Below are 23,727 nucleotides of genomic sequence, written 5' to 3' on the forward strand. Positions count from 1 at the left end.
GAAGGCAAGAACCAAGTCTTTCAATCTTTCATTATCAGTTCCTGTCCCAGGCCAGCCCACCGTGGGTAGCAGGTCTCACAGAGGACCTTCTGTGCTCTGGGCCTTGGCAAGACGCTGGGTGTCCCCAGCTGGGACATGGCTGAAGGGATCTGCCCAAAGTTACACAGCAGGCCACCATCCAGGTCTTCCCACAGATGTTCCTCAAATGTGCCTCCCCTTCAGGAGCCCCTGCCCACCCTGCCCCGACAGTGGCAGCAGGGAAACTCCCATCCTAGTTCGTATCCAAGTCGGGGGCTTTTATTTACAGGAAGGCCTGGATGGATCTCCGGGAAGGGGTGAGGATGGGAGGGGATAATGCCAGGAAGAGAGGGGAGATGGGTGTTTAAATACTCAGATGGGAGGGAGGCAGGGAGGAAATAGTGGGGCTGGCTTAAGGATGGCCACCTCTGGGGAGTCACCCACCAGCCATCACCCAGCAAGTACAGGGGAGGAAGATGGGATCAGGGACGGGCAGAGACCTCAGTCCACCTGCCCCAAAGAAGATGGCCCCTGGAAGATGGCACAGATTAAGGAGACATTTGTTTTGGCAACTTCCGAGTCATGCTCCAGGAAGGAAAGCCACCCATCTGCTTTGGAGCTGGGACTTTTGGGTGACACTCGCCCTGTCGGTCTCAACTTTTCATTCCAATGCCCTCCCTTTCCTTCCCCCATATTTTAGAATTTCCTTTTTCTCAGGACTCCTGGGTCCCAGATGGAAGGTCCTGGGAAAACTGGCTTCCTGGGCTGAGGGATGGGGTATGTGTCCATCCAGAGGGAACCCAGTCCTTTCCCCCCAGGGTGCCCACCGGGCTCTGTCCCAGCCTCATGCTCATGGCCCTTTGATGGATCCAGGTTCTGTGAGGCGTGCAGAGGCATAGGCCGAGGCTCCAAGGCAGGCCGCAGGCTCACAGAAGCCTGGCAGCCCCATGGGGCCTGGCAGGCCTGGTCGGCCTGCTTCTCCCGGGGCCCCTGGGGATCCCCGAGCTCCATCTTTGCCGTTGATTGCTTGGCCGGGCCGGCCAGGGAGTCCTGTGAAAGGGAGAAGACCGGGACATCAGGGCCGCCTCCTGTCTCGGCTGGCTGTAGGATTCTCAGTCCCGTTTTTCAGGGAAGTGGTGGGGGTGGGATGAGGTCAAGGATGAGGCCAGGAAAAAGGGACTGCCCCAGACGGGTTCTGAGAGAGTCGCATTATCCATTACTCCCACCTCCCAATTAGTGAATCTTGGGAGCAAATGCCTTTTCATTTTCCTACATGAAGCAGATTTTGGTACAAGCCAGGATGTCCTCAGAATCTCAGCTGTCTGGTTCCCAGCCAGACCCCACCCAGCAGCTCCCGGGTGCTCCAAAGGGATGCAAAAGCTGGATGTAGGAGAATGAGCTGGCTGAGCAAGAGGCCGCCAGGGCAGAGACCCAAGTGTCTGCAGGTCCTGAATCCCAGAGCTGAGGGACAGAACTGCCGCTCGGCAGGGCCAAGGTCTTACCTGGGATCCCCGGGGGCCCAGGCATCCCAGGATGCCCACGTCCCATCTCTCCCTGGTCACCCTTCTCGCCGCGTTTTCCTGCGGAGAAAGAAAGAAGCCTTCACTTTTCACAATTGGAGGATGTTTTTTCTACTTTGGTTGCTATTTCATTTCTATTTCACACACAGCAATTATTCCTGTTTTATGCTAGTTTATAATAGGGGAAAGTTGGAAATGTCTGCAGAACTGGTTAAGTAAGGGAAGGTCCAGACAGGATGGAAGGCTACAGCCAATCAAGTTCATTACAGGAAAGCATCTAATAATAATAATGATAGCTAATATTTACTATGTGCCAACTCTACGTAAATTACCTCCACATGTAATCCTCAGGACAATGCTATGAGGTGGTTGTTATTAACATCTCCCATTTTACAGATGATAAATCTAAGGCCCAGGGAGATTATCAGGTAACTTGTCCAAGGTCTATAAGGAGAAAGTGGCAGAGTCTGGACAGACACCTGTCTTGTGACTCTCAAGCTTCCATGCTTTACTACTTTGCTAACTTACCTCCCCGCTTCTAGAGACATGGAAGTATGTTTATGGAGTACCACTAAGCAAATTTATAACAACACCCCCCTCCCCAAATACCCAAGTTATAAAATAGTACATTCATCTCCATCAATTTTCTACTGAGAAAGCAAGCCCAGGAGTCACATATGACTTCTGGAAAACTTTGCTGAGGGAGTGGGGGAAAGTGTACCTCATCCGGAGAGGGGGAATGATGAAAGAGAAAACAGGAGGCTGAGCCATCAGACCACACAACCCATAACCCAATTGGGGTCTGGCCTTGGCCAAGTCCATACCTGCCCAGTCCCCACCCCCACCATAGAACAGCACTCACCCTTGGGCCCTGTATTGCCAATCTGACCCACGGCTCCCACGATGCCAGGGACACCCCGAGGGCCAGGGTGCCCGTGGGGTCCCTGCTTGCCTGGGTACCCAGGAGGCCCAGGGGGTCCTGGGGGACCCATCATCCCGACCGCACCCAGGGCCTCCCTCTTGGCACTCACAGCGACCTCTGCCAGTTGCTCTGGAAGGGAGGGAGGGAGAGGAGAGGTCTGTGAGATGGGGGTGGGCTCGGTGAAATGGGAAGGCAGAGCGTCCCCCACGAGCCGGGCCCCTAGGTGTGCAGAGGAGAAAGCCCCGTGTTTAATGTCCCATTCCCCCCGGTTTGCGGAAGTCAGAGATCCAGCGTGGACAGATGTACATAGGTCCCCGGCCTCTTGGAAGCAGAGCTGGAAAGAGCACCCAGGCCTGCAGACCCTCGGGCAGGGCCAAGTGGAGCAGCTCCTGAGGGGTGGCGCCGTGCCGGCTTGGACTGGGAGGAGGAGGGGGTGCTGCCCCCGCCCTCACCTTGCATCATCTTCATCATCACCGCCACGATGTGCTGGTCACTGGCATCTCGGCCCTGCGAGCAGAGAAGGCCTTCCAGGAAGAAGCCCCTGGCCGGCTCCCATTCTCCCACGGAAGTCTGTGCGGCATCGGACAGAAATCCCCCCCGCCGCACCCACCCCCAAGCCGTCCGAGGTGGGGCCTCAAGGAAGCCAGCTGGCTCCGGGGACTCCCAGCCTTTGAGGGGTCAGCCGCGCCCGCAAAGGGATTTCCTACCGGGAGACTCCCCGCTCCTGGGGGCCGACTCACCGCCACGCCCTGTCTCCCCGGCAGTCCCGGCACGCCTCGGTCTCCAGCTAGTCCTCGAGGGCCGGGGGGCCCGGGGTAGCCCTGCACCCCCGGGGCGCCCGCATTCCCGCTGGGGCCCGGGTAGCCGGGTTCTCCGCGGACTCCTTGCTGCCGGGGCGGGGGTGGGGGTGGTGCGGAGCGGCGGTGAGAGTTCGCACGCGCCGGGGAGGGAGAGGGGGAGGGGAGGGGAGAGTGGGGGGTGGGAGGAGGAGGGGGTGGACAGGGAGGAGAAGGGGAGGGGAAGGTGCGGGAGGAGAGGGAGGAGGCCGGGACTGCAGCCGTCGCCGGGCAGCGGGGCGCGGCATCGCGGGGGCTGGACTCACCTGTCCCTTGGGCCCCGGCTCGCCAGACTCGCCCTGCAGGCACAGGGAAGCCGGGTCACGGGCGCTGAAGCCCCAGAGCCCGCCCCCCACCCGCCCCGGCCGCCCCCGCGCGGCCAGCTCACCTTCTCGCCTTTCTCTCCCGGGAGACCGGCCACCCCCCGGTCGCCCTGCAAATTGAGCACAGCGAGTCAGAGCGGCGACGGACCCCCACCCGCCGCCGCCGCCGCCGCCGCCGCCGCCGCCCGGAACGCGGGGGGAGGGGAGACGCTGGTACTCACCACGCCGCCGCGGGGTCCGGTCTTCCCTGGGGAGCCCTGCAGCAAGCGGGCAGTCAGGACTTGGTGAGTTCCCCTCTCCCGGGACGTCTGGGTGCCCCCCCCCCCGCCCCCGCAACCCCCGGTCCTGGCCACACCCCTCTGCAGCTCCTCCCTGTCCCCCAGGGCCGCCTGGGACCCGCCGGACATATTTTTCCGCGAAGATCTGGAGGGCTGAGGAAGGACCTAACTGAGCTCCAGCCCCCCCAGGTCCTGAAGCCTCTTGCCCAGGTATTTTCCAGCCCCATTTGGTACCTTGTCTCCCTTGATGCCTGGCAAGCCTTGGGGCCCTGGAATTCCGGGAGGCCCCTGTTCCCCCTTGGGTCCCTGAGGAGAAAAGAACCCAGAGTAGTGTATCAAATGAGGTGTCCAGACATGCTCCCCACTGCCCATCACAGCTGGCCGCCTCCACTAACCTGACGTCCTTGAGGGCCTGGCTGCCCCACCGGCCCCCTCTCACCCTGGTCACCCTGAAATGGAAAGAGAGGATGACACACAGGCCAATGACACACAGGCTAGAGGATGACACACACCCCCTCCTCGGTCACCCCCTCCAGACCCCAGGCCCTGCTGGTCAGGATGCCCTCCATTCCTCCACACCAGCACTGAGTCCTTTGCTCCACTTTACAGACCAGCAAACTGGGGCCCTTGCCGGGAAGGCCTCACAAGGCTGGGCAGGACTAGGCAGGTGCTGGAGCCGTGGATAGGACCCAGATCCTGGGTCCAGTGGTGCCAGCTGCTGCAAAGGCCCCCAGGGAGGGACCACTGTGCCAGGCACTTACCTTCTGCCCCATGATGCCTCGGGGTCCGATTTCTCCTTGAGGTCCTGGCTCTCCCTGGGGGACAGAAACTGGGAGTGAGGCAATGGGCCTGGTGCATCCCTCCCTTCCACGGCTGGCTAACCCCTACCCTCCCTGGGTCTCAGCTAATTCACTTCATCATTTATCCCCTGTTCTTTGGGTCCCTGTCCTTTTCCTTCAGTAGGACCCCACATAGTTGTAGTCAGTCATCATGTGATCATTTATTTAATATCTGCCTTTCCCACTAAACTGTAAACTCCGAGTATGAGACTATCTCAGCATCTAACACAGTTGCAGGTATTTGGTGAATGTTTATGGAATGAATGAATGAATGAATGAATGAATGAATGAATGACTCTGCTGGATTCTTAGCCCCAGTCAACTTGGCCATCTGAGGATGTCATACCCATATAGAACAGAACCAATCCCACCATCACCACACTGTACATAGAGAAACAAGGACCCAGAGTGGAAAAGGGGTGTCTCCCTGGGTCAGTGAGTCAGTGGCATAGCCCAGACTGCCATTCAGGCCCCCCTAAACTAGGGCTTCACCCCACACTCTCACCCAGGCTGCATATGCTGAGTGCAGGGTCTTCAGACCTGGGAGGGGGACTAATGCAAGAGCCCTGTGTCAGGGAAGGGACACTTACCTCCTTCCCAGGAGGACCAGAGTATCCAGGGAGGCCCTGCTGGCCTGGCTCCCCCTGCAGGAAAACAGTTTTCAGGTCAGTCTGGGGGGTCTAGTCAAGCTCTTGATCTTGCAGAAGCCTGATGAACCCTAAACAGAATCTAGAACCAAATGAGTTGGGGAAAAGGTGTTCTTGGTCAGGTCTTTTGGAGTCCATTTATTTTCCTGTTTGTTTCTCCTCTGGTTGGGAGCCATGCCATCCTGTGTCCACAGAGGGCTGAGGGGAGCGGCAGGAAGGAGGTGCTTAGGCACTGTTGTTGAGCCGGGGTTGAGGCCTGGGCCTTAGGGTCTTTTAGCCATGCCCCTGGACCCTGCCCCCCAGGCTCCCTTGCTCAGATGAAGCCAATCCTGTCCTCAGCTTGAGGTCACCTTACCTTGTCTCCAGGGCCTCCTTTTGTCCCAGGCTGGCCCGGCACACCCTGGAGAAAGAAGATGACATCAGTTTCTATCCTGGCACTGGGGAGCCCCAGGCACCTCCTGCTTTACCTCCTATCCCCATTTCAGATCCCCTCCCTTCCTCAGCCCTGGCTTGTGGGAGCTGAACAACAGAAGGCCCAGCCATGGCATCACAGAGTTGACTGTACCCTGAGCCCTGGTGGGAGAGGACGGGGGTACAGAGGGGCCTATAGTCTATGGGGAGAAGAGAAGCACCCTGTGTTCACAGGCACATGTAAATGACTACAGGAACACAATCTGCACACAGGCATGTTATCAGGCTTTGGCCTCAGCACCTCCAGCAGGGAGGCAGGGGGCGTCCCATGGACTGGGCTTCCAGAAGGTGTGCGATGGAGGTGGCCCTGAATGGTGAGAAGGCACAGAGAGGTAGGGAAGGGCATTCCAAGCAGAAGCACCTGCAAAGGCCTGAAGGTGTAGGGGTAGAAGAGGCAAGGCAGGGTTCCCTGAGAAAGGAGAGGACACGGAGGGGCCGTGGCTGGTGAGGATGGAAGGGTATGGTGGGGTCAGATTATGGTGGCCTTGAATGCTAAAATGAGCTGTGAGGACAAGCCTTGCAGCTGTCCTGTTCACAATTTTCTCTGCCTCTCAGTGCACCCTGGGGACTCAGTAACCATGTCTTGAATGACTGGATGGAATGACTTTCCTGGAGGCAGTGAGGGCCATGAAAAGTGCCTTAGTGGGAAATAACCAACATGGAGAATTGGAATGATCAAAGAGAAGGCTAGAGCAACTGTCCAAATGATGAGGCCTAAGCCAGGCCAGGAGCCCCAGAGGTGGTGATGAGGTCTGGGCTGGGTGGGGACAAGGACTAGAGCAAGATCCCTGGGTGTGTGGATTTCCACCTCATCAACCACTCATGCCACCATGGGGAAGTGGGCAACACTGAGCAGGAGAAGCAATTTGCCCCTGGGACTCCACCCCGTACTCACCGCTAGGCCCTGGTGGCCTTGGTTTCCTGGCCGCCCCGCCTGTCCTGCACTGCCCTGGGAGAGACAGAGAACCAGAGGCACAAGTGAAAGCTCCAGCTAGAGGGTCCATGGCTTCTGCCCCCGTGCAAGTAAGGAAACTGAGGCCCAGAGGCAAGCAGGGATGCATCAGTGGCGCACTTGAGGATCCCAGGCTCCTACGCCTCCAGGATCAGTGTGATGAGACTCAGGGCCTGAGCTGGGAGGAACCCTGACCACTCCCCAACTCTACCGGCAATCCCCACTCATACCTTCATGCCAGGTGTGCCTGGGGTCCCATCCTTGCCGTCGATGCCTGGGGGGCCCTGCTCAGAAGGAAAGTGGGGAGATGCCTGGGGTCAGGCCACCCACCCATGTCCCTCTGTGACAGCTGCAGTCAGTGTGTAGGTAGGAAGTGGGTCTGGTTATCTCAGGAACCCCCACCAGCCAACTGAGTGGGGGGGGGGCAGAAATGGGAAGAGGATTTGGGGTGATGGGCCACAGTCCTTCCTCAGTGGATGACAAGTGTCCCAGATTGCTGCAAGCTTCCCCAAACCTCTGCTACATCACCACCCCATTTACAGGTGAAAGAACTAAGGCACAGAAAGAGGGCCTCTCCCAAGGTCGCAGAGCCAACCCGCCAGCAACAGAGCTCAATCCAGAATCTCAGGCTCCTCGTCCTCTGAAGCTTGGACAGAGTTGACCCCGCTCTCTGTCTGGGTAAGCCTGGGCCACTTACGGTTGCTCCCTTCGGGCCTGTTATTCCCTGGGGTCCTCGAACACCTTGGCTGCCCTGCAAAGTAGATAGAAATGAGGTCACCTTCGAGATGCTGAACCCCTGCCGGGCTGATCAGAGAGGGGAGCACTGAGAACAGGGACCTCCAGCTCTCAGGGTCCCTCTTGCCACAGGCCACATTGTGCAGGGGCTGGAGAAGAGGGGCCTGAGGCCCAGAGGGGAGGGAGTAGAGGTCAGTGCCAAGCTGATGGGACTGGGCTGGGCTGGGCTGGGCAAGTGCAGGGATAGGAACCAGCACTCACTGAGACCTCACCTGGGCTCTGAGCTCCACTTATATGAAGGAACACAACCAAATACAATGTGTGGACTTTGGGTCTTGATTTGAACAAGAACCCTGAAGAGACATTTTTGAGACAATTGGGAGACACTGAACATAGACTGATATTAAGGAATAACTGATATTTGCTGATATTAAGGAATAATTGATAATCTTGTTGGTATGAAAGTGAATGATATGTGAGAAAAAGCCCTTATTTTCAAGATATACAGACAGAAGTATTTAGGAGTGAAATGACATGATGTTGAGGCAAAGATTTGCTTGAAAATATCAACAACAGGGGCACCTGGGTGGCTCAGTCAGTTGGGTGCCCGGTTCTTGGTTTTGGCTCAGGTCATGATCTCACAGTTCATGGGATCGAGCCCCGTGTCAGGCTCTGCTCTGAGCATGAAGCCTGCTTGGGATTCTCTCTCTCTCCGCCTCTCTCTGCCCCTCCCCCACTAGAGCTATCTCTCTCCCCCCCCTCAAAGTAAATAATATTTTTTTTTAAAAAAGGAAGAATATAAAATATCAGCAACAAAGTGGTGGATTGAATAGGGCAAAGTGTCAATTTGGGGAGACAGGTATATAGAAATTCAGCATATAATTCTCTCTACTTTTATATGTGTTTAAAAACTTAACATAAAAACCTTTTAAGAAAGTTTAGTTACTGCTCAGTTTTTCTATAAACTCAGAACTGCTCAAAAGAAAGTCTATTAATTTTTTTAAAAAGTTAAGAGAACTGGGATATAGACCAAATCCCATTAGCCCCATGGCTGATTTGCTGGAATTTCATTGTCTGGCCACAGCGAGCGTGGGACTGGATCCTATGCCTTCTCCCAAATTGAATGTGATCAGCACAGGCTGGGCTTGCAGGAGTGGGGGCTGGTGGGGTGCCTGGGCTCCCAGCACAGAGGCTCCTGCCCCGCACGGATCACTCACCTGCACAGACACACAGGGTAACGCACACACACATGCACGCACTTGCAGACACACAAAGTACAGACGCAGAGTAACTCACGCACACACCCCCATGCATTCGCATAGACACTCAGAGTAACACACACACGCGCACCTGCAAAGACACACACAAAGCAACACATTCGTGTGCACCCATACAAACACAGAGTGACGCACGCACACACAACCATGCATCCGCATGGAAAGAGTAACACACACACACTCGTATAGACTCCAGAGTAATGCACACACACACACACACACACACACACACACACACTTGCACACGAGCCTTGGGTGGCCCCCCCAGTACTCTCCAGGGACCCTGGCTGGACAAAGGGTGGCTGAGGACTCACCACATCGCCCTTCTCCCCGGCTCGGCCTGGCGGCCCCCGTGGACCTTCCTCACCCTGGCAAGAAGGACAAACAGGCATCCAGATCACATGGGCTCAGGGGGCCCCACTCCCTTTGCAGCTCCAGGAGCTCCAGCCTGGAGGAGGTATGTGTGCAGGAGCAAGAGGACACTTACTGGTGACCCAGCAGCACCAATGGAGCCCACCATGCCTTTGTACCCACGAGGACCCTGGGGAGAGAAAAGAGGTACAGTCAGTTCTGGCTGGACCCCAGAGGCCAGGGGGCTGTTCATGACAGCTATTGCAGGACACCCCCGACTTACCGTCTCTCCTTTGGGTCCCTCCATGCCTGGGTAGCCCCTGATGCCCTGGGGACCCTGTCAAGACACAAGAATGACAGCAATGGCGATTTCAAGGCTCCTCTGAGGCGGGCAGCATAGTCCCTATCTCAGAGAGGGGACACTGAAGCTCAGAGATGGGGAGGGACTCACCAGGGTCACTCAAGGGGACAGAGGCAAAACTTGGGCCTCAGCTGAGTCTTCTGGCTGACAGCTATGGTTCCTGTCCCTCAATTTCTGACAGCCTCCCTCTCTCCACCCAGAGATGTGCCAACTGGACACAGGTGTTTCTTTTACAGGTTAAAGGCCAGAGCAAGGGAATGGCACCACTAAGATCCCTTAGGATGAGGAGAGGGGGGTCCCGGGAGGAGCATTCCTTACCGGTGGTCCAGGGATGCCTTGCTCTCCAGAGGCACCCACGTCTCCCTTGGGACCCTGTGGGGCAGGAATGAGTGATCAGACAGGCAGGCAGATCGAGAGAAAAACATACAGACATCCAAAGATACCGTCCCTTTCCCAGAAAAAGCAGACAGGAAGGACCCTAGAACCCGTGGGAAAAGGGAGGCCCAGCAAAGAGAAGGTACTTGTCCAGAGACACGCTGACCTGGAATATAGGCCTCTTGCTTCTCAGCTCAGTGCCCAGAGACCCACAGGGGAAGGAGAAGGGATGAAGAAGGGGCGGTCCCTGTAAGACCCTCTTCACACACACCTCTGTAGCCCTCTGTTCCTCATACTCACGGGCCTCCCCTGGCGGCCAGAATCTCCCAGAACCCCGCGTTTGCCAGGATGCCCCTGAAGGGAAGGAGGGAACTCAGTGTGAGGTCGCCTCCCAACCACCTGCTCTGCCCTCCAAGGACTTGGGCCAGTAGCTCACCTTCACTCCCTGCAGCCCTGGGGGGCCTTTCACACCCGCCGGACAGTTGGTTGGACACTGGAAAGAAAATCCCGCCAGGTTCTGTGGTCACCGGCCTGCCCTGTCTTGCCAACTCCCAGACCCTCCTCTCACCCCACTTGGCTGAACCTCCATGGGGCAGCCCCTCGCCATCCCACTGACTCTACCTCCAAAGCCGACCCACCCCTTCCCCATATTAGACCCGCCCCAGGGCCTCCTCTCACCAAGAAATCCGCACTGCCTTCCAGACCCTGGATGGTTCCTGGGCGGCCCTGAGAGCAGATATATGGAGATGAAGCCTGACCTCAGCCTTTCCCACCTCAGGCTTGTGCCAAAGACCCTCATCCTTCCCCATGCGGGAAGTCTGGGGACACTTACCGGTTTGCCAGGTGGCCCCGGGGGCCCTGGTGGCCCCTCTGGTCCAGGATCCCCCTGGAAACAAGATGGGCCAAGATCATACTCCTGTCCAGCTCTTCCAGGGTCACTCTGCCCCCTCCTCCAGTCCCCGATACTGTCCTGTCCACCCTGTCCTCCAGGTAACCTTCTGAGATCTGAGATCTTGGGGAGATAAGAGGCCTAATTGCAGGGAGTGGCCCCAGCCCTTGGCTTTCCTGAACCACCTACAGCAAGGTGGGCTCAGTGGGAGAGGCTTCTGCCCCAGACCTGAAGGAGCTCCCTGCTGGCCAGAAGCAGGCCCAAGAGCTGCTGGAGAGACTCCAGCTTGCCAGCTTGGAGGTTAGAGGGCAGGAGGCAGAGTGAGCAGAGGGGTGGTTGGGGCTCACCTTGGGGCCTGTGATTCCAATCTCACCAGGGAGGCCAACAGGTCCAGGTGGTCCCTAGGAGGAAAGCTGTCACTGGCTAGGATGCCTTGGAGGTTTAGCCCACCCTGATACCAAGGTAGGGATAGGCACCTAGAAGCCCCTTCTCCACTTTTACTTTGGAACCAAGCCCAGAGAGACTGACAACTTAGGGCTTTAAGGGCCATAGAATCCCAGAGGCAGCAGGTAGGCCCAGAGTGAGCTGGCCCAGAGTTCTCCGGGAAGTCTGCCTGTTCTGGACACCATCACAGGATGCTGGCCCCTCCCCTTGATGGCCCGTCCTTCTGTATCCTCCTTCCCCAAGAGTCCCAGGGACCCTGTCCCATCCAGAAGGACTTACAGGAGGTCCAGCAAAGCCAGGGCCCTGGAACAGAAGGAAAGGAAATTGGGTTCATGGCTCCTTCTGCAAGTCCCCCCCTCTACCCACAAAGGGTCCCTTGAAGCCCTTGCAGGTTATTATACTCACTGGCAGGCCAGGGGGACCTGGGAGGCCGGGCTGGCCCTGCAAGAGCAATGGGAGAGGTTCAGAGGCTGGGGTCTCCTAGGTCCCTGCTCCTCTCTACCATAGCCCCTTCCTTGGATGGCCCAAGCTGAGTCCCCAGCAGGCCACTTACCTTGACTCCAGGGATCCCCATGGGGCCAGGCTCCCCCTTGGCTCCAGTTAGACCCTGGGGAAGAAACAGAAGGTAGATCAGTGAAGGGCAAACTTGTTCCCTGAACCACAGGAGAGGGCAGGGCCTGAAGTCTCTCTTGGGCAGGACCCAGCTGCTTCCCACCCCACTCCATGAAGGTCAAGTGACTGCAACACTGCTTTCCCCTCCCCCAGTGCTCACAGCAACCCTGGGAGACAGGAAGGCAGAAGGATTACTCTTTTATGAAAGATGAGAAACCAAGGCCCCAAGATTTGTCTGCACAGAAACCAAGGCCCCAACCCTGGGGGACAGGAAGGCAGAAGGATTACTCTTTTATGAAAGATGAGAAACCAAGGCCCCAAGATTTGGTCTGCACGGCCATTTTCTTGATGTCTGTCTGCCCTTGGCAACTTTTTCCAAGCCTTAGTGTTCACATCTCCAAAATGGGTTAATCATGTTTACCTCTCTGGATGGATGTGAGAACCAATATGCCAGTGGAAGGCAGTGTGCTTCTTAATCTTTGCAGGTTGTGGAAAATTTGGAGGGGTCCTGGTGGCTGTTCATAGCCATGATGACCCTCTTGAGCCAACAGGGCAAAGGCAACTCATGGGACCTCTTTCTCCTCCCATCTTTTAGTGACTGACCCAGGTATATTCCTCAATCAGATGACTGTCTCAGTGGTTCTAGCTGTGTCCAGGAGCCTGTGACCTTGGGGCTCCTGGGAATTCTGTGGTATCGACGAATAATGTTCCTCTCCTGCATTGCTCCTGGGGCCGCGAGGGGGTAGTAGGGAAGGAATAGGGAAGGAAAGGACAGCTCCATGCACAGTGTTCAATCTGCTACTTGGAGGCTGGAAATGTGAGACTAAATCCTGGCTGCTACAGATGAACAGAACCCCTGTTTGGACCCCCATGTGCCTGTGATTCATGCTCCTGGGGTGGCTGTGGGGTCACAAGTCATATGGAGGTGAAGGGAACTCATAGCTATAGTCTCCACCTTGCTGCCATGCTCTGAACAGAAGAGAGAGAAGATGCCAGAATTGGACTCTGGAAGTCAGTGAGTGGAGCCCCAACTGGCTTTACCAGACACTCAGGTACTCACATCAATCCCAGGCTTCCCGTCCGGCCCATCTGGCCCCGCTTTGCCAGGTTCTCCCTTAGGTCCCTTAACAACAGAGGCGGGGCAAATATTAGCCAGAGGAGGGCAAGAACTAGAAAGGTCAAAGGTCAAAGAGGAAAAAAAGCACTCACCGGAGGCCCAGCTTTCCCAGGGGGCCCCTTGTCACCCTGTAAGATAGGAGTTGGTTAGACAGCACCCTGTGGCTCATGCTACCCCAAATGGGCAGCCCTGGCTGGCTGGCCCCACAGCCCCTCTCCTCACTTTCTTCTCTTCTGTCCTGCATCCCCTCAGCCTTGCTTTTTTTTTTTTTCTTTTTGAAAATAGCTCCCTTTCCCTCAAAAAAAAAAAAAAAAAACATAGATGGATTGAGACCAACCCCAGCCAGGTTGGAGAGGTGCTGTTAACGTGCAAGCGGGTTATGGACACATAGATGTTGGTAAGGTGCCAGTTAGAAGACCCACAGATAAGGTTGTGGGCTCCAAGTTACCTCAGAGAGTGGGTGTCTCTTGGATTTGGGCAAGTGTGGGAGAAACTGGGACTTTCAGAAAAACATGAAAGGGAGGTGAACTGGGTGGGGAGCAGCTCTTTTCTGGATTGGGGTCAGGAAAAGAAGAGACTGGGGCAAGAGCAAGGACCAAGACGGCCTATGAAGAGGGTCGATTCAATCTGTTCCTAAGGCAGAAAGGATCTCCTTCCCCGGTGACAAAGGACCCATGGTGGAGGACAGCCAGGGCCTGTGGAGTTATATGCAGGCCGAGAGGACTTCAGGCAGTTCAGGGCCTGCAGCTGCCAGAGAGTCTGGCAGGGACCCAGCGCCCAGTGTTTGGAGGGTGGGGGCGCCAGGTTGAATAGAAGTCTGTCCAGATGGGTAAACATGGAGCTGACCTCCTGGGGGAGCCTCCTGAATGAGGCATTTAACCCTCACCATGCTAGGGAGAGCAGGGAACAAGCCCTGCTGGTTCTAAATCGGGGAGGAAAATGCAAAGGAAGAGACAGGAGTCTGGTTCAGCTGGTCAGCGGTCTGACCAAGGCTCCCAAGCCACCCTGAAGAAGAATGCAGACGTGCCAGGGGGCAGGGCAAGGCGTCTCCCACCCCCCCCCAAAAAAAAAGGGAGAGTAGGGGTGGGGGATAAGGAATCGCTTTGAGCTGCGGCCGGCAGACGGAACAGCAGCTCCTTGTCCGCCGGCGGCTATAACGGGCTTTGCATCTCAGCGCTAGTTTTGAGGTTTCCCAGGACAAACGGGCTCCTTGTGGCGCAGGCCGGCGCCGCTTACTGACAACAGGGGGCGCTGCATCTCCAGGCACCCACCCCACCGCCGCCGCCGCCGCTCACAAAGTTCGCCTTTGTCCGCGGCCTCCCCCCCACTCCGCGCCCCCCCCCCCCCGCCGCCCAGGTTGGAGACTTACGTCGATGCCGTCAGATCCAGGCACTCCCGGCGGCCCTGGGGGGCCCGGGGGCCCAGGTTCTCCGGGCGGACCTCTCTGAAAACACACAGAGGCGTGCAGCCCTCAGACTGTGCAGGGAGCCGGGCGTCCCAGCGGCGAGCCTCCCCGGGAAACGCAAGCGCCCTTGCGTTTATTGAGAACCTAGTGTGCACCGCACTGTGTACCACTACATGTACCGTCTTTTGGAACGCTCAGAACTGTCAGGCGGATACTATTACGAGCCCCAGTTTGCAGTTGAGGAAGCAGGCTCAGAAGGATTATGAATGATCACAGAGAGTAAGTGGTGGAGCTGGGGCCGCCGGTCTCCTTCCACCGGACCGCGCTGCCCTTGGGCTGTCGCGGTAGGGAAGAGATGGAGATGCCGACGGCGCAAGTGAATCACAGATGGTAGGCGAGGCGGTGCCCAGCAGACTGCTGGCTCCAGTGAACGGTTGCTCGTATTATTCTTTTTAGATGAACAACAGGTATACATGGTGAGTAGGTACCCCTCCCTCTCGCTCGAAAGGAAAGTGGGGGAGGCGCAAGGAGAGGGGGCGTAGGGAAGGGAGGCCCGTTCTCCCTTCCCCTCAGAGCAACCCTCTCCCAGCGCCGTTCCTCCCTCGGGTTGCCCTCGTTTGGGGGCAAGCCCCGACCCAGGCAGGGGTCGCGCGCCTGCCTGGTGCCCGCGCCCTCCCCTGGCCGAGAAGTGCCAGGCTGGTGCCCGGGCCCGGCCCCATCGCGCCCCTGTCCCGTTAGGCCCCCAGCACCCCCACCCCCGGCGGCCCTCCGCAGCGCGACGGGGGCGCGGGAGTGGGAGCCGGGCCGAGGGGCAGCGGCCGGCCCGAGCGGCGTCTGGCTGGAGCCGGGGCCCCCGGGGAGGAGGCGGGGCGGAGGCTCCGGAGCCCTGTGAATGGGCACCATTGTCTCCCCCGCCACCTGGGCTCTCGGGGCTGCCAGGACCGGGCGCCAGCTCCTGGCCACGCTGCCGGTCCCAGGCTGGGCCGAGCGTCCCCCGACAGGGTCCCTCTGGCTCCCCGGCTCGTCCGCCTCCCTTCGCGGCGTCTGGACGCGCCCCCGTGCGCACCCACCGAGGGGATGCGCGCCACGGGGCCGTACGAACCCGAGGGGGGGCGTCAGGGGGGCGCCAGGGTAGCGGGCAGACAGGCCGGGCCCTTCACCAGCCTCCTGGGTCCCGCACCCCGGACCCCCCCACCCCGCACCCTGGCCCCGGCGTGGCGGCGGCCGCGGGACTTACGATCTGCGCCAGGGCGAGCACGAGCACCTGGAGGAGCACCAGGAGGCTGCGGGGGGCGGCCGCGGCGGCCATGGCGGGCGGCGGGGTCGCGGAGGACGGGTGTCCGGGTCCACGCTCGCACCGGCCCGCAGAGGCTCCGGGCGCGGCGGCGCTGGCTGCTCTCGGACGGGCCGGGCCGGGCCGCCTGGATATGCGGCGGGGCGGGGCGGGGACCCGCGGGGTCTGTCACCTGAGAGGGCCGGGGGAGGGAGGCCGGCGCCCTGCGCCCAGCTCCGCCCCGCTCCGTCCGGCAGCCAGTGCCCACGCTCTGCCCTCCGAGGAGCGGCCGGGGTGCAGGACTGAGACCGTCGTCCCATTTCTCCGGGAGGCCGTCCGAGGTCCCCCTCCAGCCTGACCTTCAAGGCCCAGCACCTTCCCCCGGACCCGCAGCCCGCGCCCCATCGCTGGCCGGGTGGTCAGCCACTTCTGCCTGCGAGCCCTGGCCTGGGTCCTTCCTCTCTCCTCCAGGGCCCGGGCCCAGAGTGAGTTTTAGGTTCTGCAGACCCTGTCTGTAACATAGGCACCACTTTGTTCAACTTCACACACAGTCAGGCCTCTTCTCTATGAGAACCTACTGAAGCCCTTCCTGGATCAGCCATCCCGTGAATACCCCTGTCCACCTTTTCCTTCTTGCTTCCCTCCCCCCTCCCCCAACTCTATAATGGAGTTGACTGTGCATCACCTCCAAACTCCTTCATTTCTCTCTCATCTCCCTGCTTCCACCCCAGCAGGGAGATACGTCTCTTGGAGGTCACCAGTGGGGCCCAGCCCCTCTTTAGTAACCCTCTCTCTGCTCCCCCCCACCCCCCACCGCCCAGGAGGCTGTTGGCTCCCAGAGCTGCCCTTGGCCATTCTCTCCTTGAAGCTTCCACCGTCCAGCCCTCCTTCTTCTATTGCCTTCTTCTATTGCCTTTTCTTCACTGCAGCTTTATCTTTAAGCACCACAGTCTCTAGCTCTGGGCCTTCTTTCTCATTCGGGGTGATCTCCTCCACCTTCATGGAAACAGCCACCACCTTATTTACCAGTTTCCAAAGCCTACTTACCCAGCATCACCTCTCTTCCAGTCTCAGCTTCCTTTCCATTCATTTAAGTAATATTGGTAGGGTGATTTGGAATCAGACTGTCACTAACCATGACCACAGGCACCTGACACTATATGATGTCTTAGTTGCCTCATCTGTAAAAGGGGATGATGATAGTCCCTGCCTTACAGGGTTTTTGTGAAGATTGGATGAGATGATGTATATGAGGTACTTAACCTAGCAGACACGCATACTAGGTGCTTGATACGTTTTCGCTTTTATTGTGATTTATGGAGGACACTTTCTTTACCATCCTGTACCCAGTATGAGGGAGAGGACCACAAGATAAGCTAAAATAGTCAACTCTCTGGAACTTAGGAAAGTCCAACCCCATGGGGCACGTGGGCAATGGGCCCTGAGCTTTGAGACGTGTTCCTGGAGCTTAGTTTGGGAGAGCAGGCTTGAGAGAATTTAACTGATCTGCCTAACAGAGTGGGAAGGAATTTGGAGTTTAGAGGAGGTAAGAAGAGAGGAGGAGGAAGTGAGGGAAGGATGATGGCATTGCCCAGGGTAGGAGGGTAATATTTGTAACAGACATCTCAGAAATGGGATGGCCAAAGTTGTTGTTGTTTAATTAAAAAAAAAAAAAATTTTTTTTTGAAGAGAAGACGAGTGAGGGAGGGGTGGGGTGGGGGCAGGGGTGGGGGACACAGGATGCAAGCCCCATGCAAGGCTCTTTGGAACTCACAAACCTCAAGATCATGACCTGAGCTGAAGTAGGACCCTCAAGTGACTGAGCCACCCAGTTGCCCCTGTTGTGGATATATTTTTTTAAATTTTTTAAAATGTTTATTTATTTTTGAGACAGAGACAGAGTGTGAACAGGGGAGGGGCAGAGAGAGAGGGAGACAGAATCTGAAACAGGCTCCAGGCTCTGAGCCGAGAGTACAGAGCCGGACGCGGGGCTCGAACCCACAGACCGCAAGATCATGACCTGAGCCGAAGTCGGATGCTTAACCGACTAAGCCACCCAGGTGCCCCTGTTGTTGATATTCTTAATATTTGTTTATTTATTTTTGAAAGAAAGCAAGAAGGGGAGGGGCAGAGAGAGAGAGAGGGGGAGAGAGAGAATCCCAGGAAGGCTCCACACTGTCATGGTAGATCCCACGAACTGTGAGATCATAACTTGAGATGAAATCAAGAGTCAGATGCTCAACCGATGAGCCACCATGGTTTTTTGCTATTTAAGTAATCTCTCCACCCAACGTGAGGCTCGAACTCATGACCCTGAGATCGAGAGTCACATGTTCTTCTGACTGAGCCAGCCAGGCGCCCCCAAAGCTGTTGGTTTTTACGTTGCTCATTTCTTCATCTCTTTGTGAGCTAAATACACATGGGCCTCGTGTAAGTTTTCTTTTGTGGGTAGAAATTACAGAAAGGGGATGTGCTTCACATCTGGATAGCACATACTAGTGTATTAGTTGTCTTTTGCTGTATAGCAAGTCACCTAAAAATGTGATGGTTTAAAGCAACAATTTCTTGGATCAGGAGTGGCTCTGTTGGTTGGCTCTGACTCCGGGTCTGTCATGAGGTTACAGTCAGATGTGCCTGGGCTCGGCTCATCTAGAACGCTTCTTTACTCAATGCATCTGGTGTCTGTACTAGGAAGCCTCCGAGAGCTGGGGCGGGAACAAGCTGGAATTTCTCAGGAAGCTCTCTCCTTGATCTATTTGTGGGCTTTCCACAGGGTCTCTCCAGCACAGCAGCTTCAAGGTAGCCGAACTTCAAACATAGCAGCTCAAAGAGAGAGGGAAAACACCAGACCGAAGCAGAATTGCCTCTCAGGATCTAGCCTCAGAAGTCATACAGCATCAATGTCACTGCAGTCTCTTGGTCCAGGCAATTTCAAAGGTTTTCCCAGTTTCAGGGGAGGGAACAGAGACTCCACCTCCTGATGAACGAACATTTTAAGAAGAGCATGGAGCGTATGTGTGTGGGGGGTGTGGAACCTATATGGGTGTGGCCATCTTTGGAAAATGCAACCTACCATACTTGGGCTTATAACCTGAACCAATTCAGTGGAAACTGAAGCTCAAAGCAGGCGCTGAGCAAGAGAAATTGTCCCACAAGACATGGACTAGAGGTTCAGGCCAGTCACATACAAATCTTAAGGAGCAGGGAAACTCTGAATAAGTGGAGAGTTGTATATCCACATTCCTGGATAGGAAGACTCATTGTTGCAGAGATGTCAAATTAATTTAGGGGTACCTGGCTGACTCAGTCAGTGGAGCACATGACTCTTGATCTTGGGGTTGTGAGTTCAAGCCCCATGTTGGGTGTAGAGATTTAAAAATTTTTATTTTAAAAATAAAATCTTAGGGGCACCTGGGTGGCTCAGTCAGTTAAGTGTCCGACTTTGGCTCAGGTCATGATCTCACAGTTTGTGAGTTCGAGCCCCACATTGGGCTTTCTGCTGTCAGCACAGAGCCTGCTTCAGATCCTCTGACTACCTCTCTCTCTGCCTTGCCCCTACTGGTTCTCTCTCTCTCTCTTTCTCAAGATAAATAAATAAATAAACGTTAAAAAAATTTTTTTAACGTTTATTTATTTTTGAGACAGAGAGAGACAGAGCATGAACAGGGGAGGGTCAGAGAGAGGGAGACACAGAATCTGAAACAGGCTCCAGGCTCTGAACTGTCAGCACAGAGCCCGACGCGGGGCTCGAGCTCACGGACCGCGAGATCGTGACCTGAGCCAAAGTCGGCCGCTTAACCGACTGAGCCACCCAGGCGCCCCAATAAATAAACTTTTAGAAAAAGTACTAACTTCTAAAAATAAAATAAAATAAATCTTAAAAATTGATTTATGAATTCCATGCAATCTCAGGCAAAATCGGAATGTAGGTTTCATGAAAGTTGACAAACTGATTCTAAAGATATTCTACTAGAGAAATTACATGAAAATAGCCAAGAAAATTTGAAAAAGCAAATGAGAAAGGTCTTTCCCCACCACAGATCAAAACATACTGTAAGGGAGTTGTTCAAATAGTGTTCTATTAGCCCAAGAATAGATTTTTATGAAAAGAGAAAGACAAAAGACACACACACACACACACACACACACACACACACACACATTTATCACATCTGTTTAATTTATGGGAAAGGTCTTTATATTTAGTTTATGATAAAAGTTAAATTTAAAGTCATTGAGGAAAGAGTAGCCTAGTCAATACATATTGAGGCAACTGGATACAAATTTAGAGAAAAATTCAAGTTAGATTTCTATATTAGTATACAAAAATATTTTCCTGGATTAATTAATTAAGGACCTAAATATAATAATAACAACAAACTATTAAAACCTAAAGGAAAATGGAAAATGTTTCTTTAAAAAAATTAAAAAAAAACCTTTTTTAACATTTATTTATTTTTGAAAGAGAGGGAAAGAGAGAGCGTGAGTGGGGTAGGGGCAGAAAGAGAGAGACAGAGGATCAGAAGCAGGGTCCATGCTGTGAGCGCAAAGCCTGATTCAGGGCTCGCACTCACGACCGTGAGACCATGTCCTGAGCCAAAATCAAGAGTCAGGCGCTTAACGGACTGAGCCACCCAGGTGTCCCTACAAAAAAAATTTTTTAGTTTATTTATTTTGAGAGAGAGAGAGCAAGAAAGCAAGGAAGGGGCAGAGAGAGAGGGAAGGAGAGAGAGAGAGAGAGAGAGAGAGAGAGAGAGAGAGAGAGAATCCCAAGCAGGCTCCTCACTGTCAGCACGGAGCCCGATGCGGGGCTTGAACCCACAAACTACGAGATCATGACCTGAGCTGAAACCAAGAGCCAGATGCTTAACAGACTGAGCCACCCAGTTGCCCCTGGAAAGTGTTTCTTTTAAAAATAATTTTGTGATAAAAAAATTTTTTTTACATAAAAATAATTTTGTGGTGGGGAAAACTTTTCTGAGCAATACACAAAACCATGGAAAGATGCCCAAGTTTGACTTCATAACACTTTAACATGTCTTTACAATAAAAACGTATGGAGAAAGTTGAAAGACAGAAAAATATTTATAATATATATTAACAGACAAAGAACTAATATGGATAACACACAAAGAGGTCTTACAGATCAATAAGTCAAGCTCTATCAAACATTTAATGGAATATCTCATTTGAATCTCCTACAAGCTTTTAGAGGATAGAAAAACAAAGAACACTGAAACTCATTTTGTGGGGTTAATAATAACTTTGAGTTTCAAACCAGTGATGGGCAGTACGAGAAAGGAATATTAGCAGCCGATCTGTCTTATGAACACAGATGGAAAAATCCTGTTTAAAGTATTAGCAGATTGAATATAGTGAACTATTGAATGATACATCATGACCAAGTTGGTTTCATAGCAGGAAAATAAGGATTATTTAAAGTTAGAAAATCTTGAGGTGCCTGGGTGGCTCAGTCAGCTAAGCATCCAACTCTTGATTTCAGCTCGGGTCATGATCTCACAGTTTGTGAGTTTGAGTCCTGCATTGGGATGTGTGCTGACAGCTCGGAGCCTGGAGCCTGCTTTGGATTCTGTGTCTCCCTCTCTCTCTCTCTGCCTCTCCCCTGCTTGTGCTCTGTCTCTCTCTAAAAATAAATATATATAAAAAAAGAAAATTAAGAAAAAAGTGGAAACAGGGTGACTAATGTAGTAGATGCTGTCCACAAAGTCAGCATGGAGCCCACTCGGGGGTCTCTCTCTCCCTCTCTCTCTGCCCCTCCCCCCCTTGCTCACTCACACACACTCTCTCTCTCAAAATATATAAACTTTTTTTTAAAAAATAGAAAATTTATGGGGCGCCTGGGTGGCTCAGTCAGTTAAGTGTCCAACTTCGGCTCAGGTCATGATCTCACAGTTCGTGGGTTCGAGCCCCGTGTCGGGCTCTGTGCTGACAGCTCGGAACCTGGAGCCTGCTTCAGATTCTGTGTCTCCCTCTCTCTCTGCCCCTCCCGGTCGTGCTCTGTCTCACTTTGTCTCTCAAAAATAAATAAGTGTAATTTAAAAAAAAGAAAAGAAAAGAAAATCTCAGGGCACCTGGGTGGCTCAGTCGTTTGGGTATCCGACTTCGGCTCAGGTCGTGATCTCCTGGTCTGTGGGTTCGAGCCTGGCATTGGGTTGTGTGCTGACAACTTGGAGCCACAAACCTGTTTCCGATTCTGTGTCTCCCTCTGTTTCTGCCCCTCCCCCGCTCATGCTCTTTCTTGCTCTCAAAAATTGTTTTTAAATAGAAACTCTACTAATCTAATTTACCACATTATTAGATTAAAGAAGAAAAGTTTAAGATCATCTCAAAGATGAGGGGAAAAAAAAAAAAGAAACTCTGTTTTTGTCTTCCCACCTACCATAGTAATTTACTCTGCATGAACAAACCTGAAAATAGGAGCCCAAGAATCCCAGGTCCTGGACCAGAGGGAGCATTGACACCCCAGCCCCCACATCAACCTCATCTCTCCCAAAGAGTGCCTTTTCATCTGAAGGAGCTCAAGATTTCTTTTCCTTTTTTCAATAAAATTTTGTTTTAATCATAGAGATATTTTATATTTGATCAGAGACTGAGTCTGATTCATCCTCTGTTATCAAGCTGCAGGTGTCCACAGATTTTTGGAGAAAGTGACTGATCACTGAATCACCCCCAAGTTGGATCCATGGACTGAAGTTTTCCTCAGAACCTTCCCTAACCATGCCCTTCTCTCTCAGGGGCAGGTTCTCAGGACTCAATTTGGAGTAAATGACTAAATTCTCTTACATCTGACCAAACCCACTTTGTTTCTTCAGTCATTTTCCGAAATACTTACCTCCTTGGTTCTCCGTTTCCCCTCCCCCAACCCCACATCAAGTTCTCAGCCAATCTCCCATCCCAACCACTGCGTCTTCTGGAACATTGGTTCAATGATTAGCAAATTATCTGACTGTTCTCAATTTCTCAGGGCACATTGTCCACCTCCAAGCCTGGACCTCCACATGATGCTCCCTGACAACCTGCTGTCCTGCAGCTCTCACAGATGGAGGCATCACATCCCTCAGGGTCAGAATGTGGGATCAGCATCCACATTATTTCTTTGAGTGCTTCTCCAGAAATGTGCTTGTAGAAGACTCTACTCCCTCAGGTGCCAACTGGTTCTATCACCCCCTCCTCTTTTCTCTGGGTCCTTTCCCTCACTCACTAATGATTTGGGTACCTGGGTCACATCTTCCCCTCCTCTCAGGGTCCTGCCATCTGGGGCGCCTCACCATCTTCTTGGATGACCCTTTCAACATCCCAGATCCCATTGCCTTAACCACCTCATTTCTAGTGATCATCTCCTCAACTCCACTTCAGCCATATTCTCAAGGCCATACCTGGGGCGTTGGCTTCATTCAGAGTGCCTCAGCTCTGAAATATTAAAACCAATCAACCCTGGGATCCCTGAGCCACCGTGCAGGAAGTCTGACCATCCTGCTGGGGAGACTACACGGAGAGAGATGCCCAGCTGAGCCCAGCCTTCCAGCTGTCCACACCAAAGCACCAGGCATTTTGAACCTTCCAGACCTGCCTGATCACCTGCTAAATGCCACTGAGGGCCTGAGGAAACTCCACATGGAACAGAAGAATTGCCCAGCTAAGCCTCAATTACAGCTGTGAGTTTTTTAAAAAAGATTTTAAAATCTTTTTTTAATTTTGAAATAATCATAAATTCACAAGGAGCTTCAAAAATAGTATAGAAAAGTCCCATGTTCCCTGTATCCAATTTATCTCAATCATAGTGTCTTACATAGCTATAGAACAATAACAAAACCAGGAAATTTGCAGTATAATTCAAGCACATTGTAATTTTCAGCAAACATGTACTGGATGGGTTTTGGTAGTAGTTTTGTTAGTTATATGTTATAAATATATAATTTCTAAGTGATTGTGAATGGTATTTTATTTTTAAAGTTTATTATTTATTTTGAGTGAGAGAGAGAGAGAGAGAGCACACATGCAAGTGGGGGTGGAGCAGAGAGAGAGAGAGAATCCCAAGGAGGCTCCCCACCATCAGTGGGG

At 53.8% G+C, this 23,727-nt stretch overlaps 1 protein-coding gene and 1 long non-coding RNA gene across 2 annotated transcripts; one reads left to right on the forward strand and one right to left on the reverse strand.

Annotated features, from left to right (window-relative positions):
- Nucleotides 1–271: 271 nt before the first annotated feature.
- Nucleotides 272–15,808, reverse strand: COL9A2 (collagen type IX alpha 2 chain). Its single transcript, XM_027059548.2, has 32 exons — nucleotides 15,610–15,808; nucleotides 14,337–14,411; nucleotides 13,060–13,095; nucleotides 12,911–12,973; nucleotides 11,792–11,845; nucleotides 11,644–11,679; nucleotides 11,518–11,541; nucleotides 11,142–11,195; nucleotides 10,738–10,791; nucleotides 10,584–10,631; nucleotides 10,342–10,398; nucleotides 10,206–10,259; nucleotides 9,849–9,902; nucleotides 9,453–9,506; nucleotides 9,306–9,359; nucleotides 9,133–9,186; nucleotides 7,504–7,557; nucleotides 7,037–7,090; nucleotides 6,750–6,803; nucleotides 5,739–5,783; nucleotides 5,327–5,380; nucleotides 4,659–4,712; nucleotides 4,293–4,346; nucleotides 4,132–4,203; nucleotides 3,841–3,876; nucleotides 3,685–3,729; nucleotides 3,563–3,595; nucleotides 3,201–3,347; nucleotides 2,913–2,967; nucleotides 2,401–2,589; nucleotides 1,521–1,598; nucleotides 272–1,068 (listed from the first exon to the last, which is right to left on the reverse strand). The coding sequence occupies exons 1-32, from the start codon at nucleotides 15,679–15,681 to the stop codon at nucleotides 869–871; spliced, it is 2,067 nt and encodes a 688-aa protein (XP_026915349.2). The 5' UTR covers nucleotides 15,682–15,808; the 3' UTR covers nucleotides 272–868.
- On the forward strand, nucleotides 3,478–23,368 carry LOC113599410 (uncharacterized). The gene is made up of 4 exons (XR_003420253.2): nucleotides 3,478–3,903; nucleotides 4,003–4,107; nucleotides 7,349–7,484; nucleotides 22,631–23,368. It is a non-coding gene; the product is annotated as an uncharacterized LOC113599410 (long non-coding RNA).
- The last annotated feature ends 359 nt before the right edge of the window (nucleotides 23,369–23,727 follow it).

This window comes from Acinonyx jubatus, chromosome C1 (assembly GCF_027475565.1).
Source record: "Acinonyx jubatus isolate Ajub_Pintada_27869175 chromosome C1, VMU_Ajub_asm_v1.0, whole genome shotgun sequence".
Classification (NCBI taxonomy): Eukaryota; Metazoa; Chordata; class Mammalia; order Carnivora; family Felidae; genus Acinonyx; species Acinonyx jubatus.

What these genes read in the sequence shown, in the direction of transcription:
- COL9A2 (XM_027059548.2), bottom strand. Translation starts at nt 15,681, where the DNA reads ATGGCCGCCGCGGCCGCCCCCCGCAGCCTCCTGGTGCTCCTCCAGGTG. An exon ending in CTGGTCCTCCTGGGAAGGAG is followed by an intron (nt 4,713 to 5,326) that starts GTAAGTGTCCCT and finishes TCTGTCCCCCAG; the next exon opens with GGAGAGCCAGGACCTCAAGG. An exon ending in CGGGGAGACAGGGCGTGGCG is followed by an intron (nt 2,968 to 3,200) that starts GTGAGTCGGCCC and finishes CTCTGCTCGCAG; the next exon opens with GGCCGAGATGCCAGTGACCA.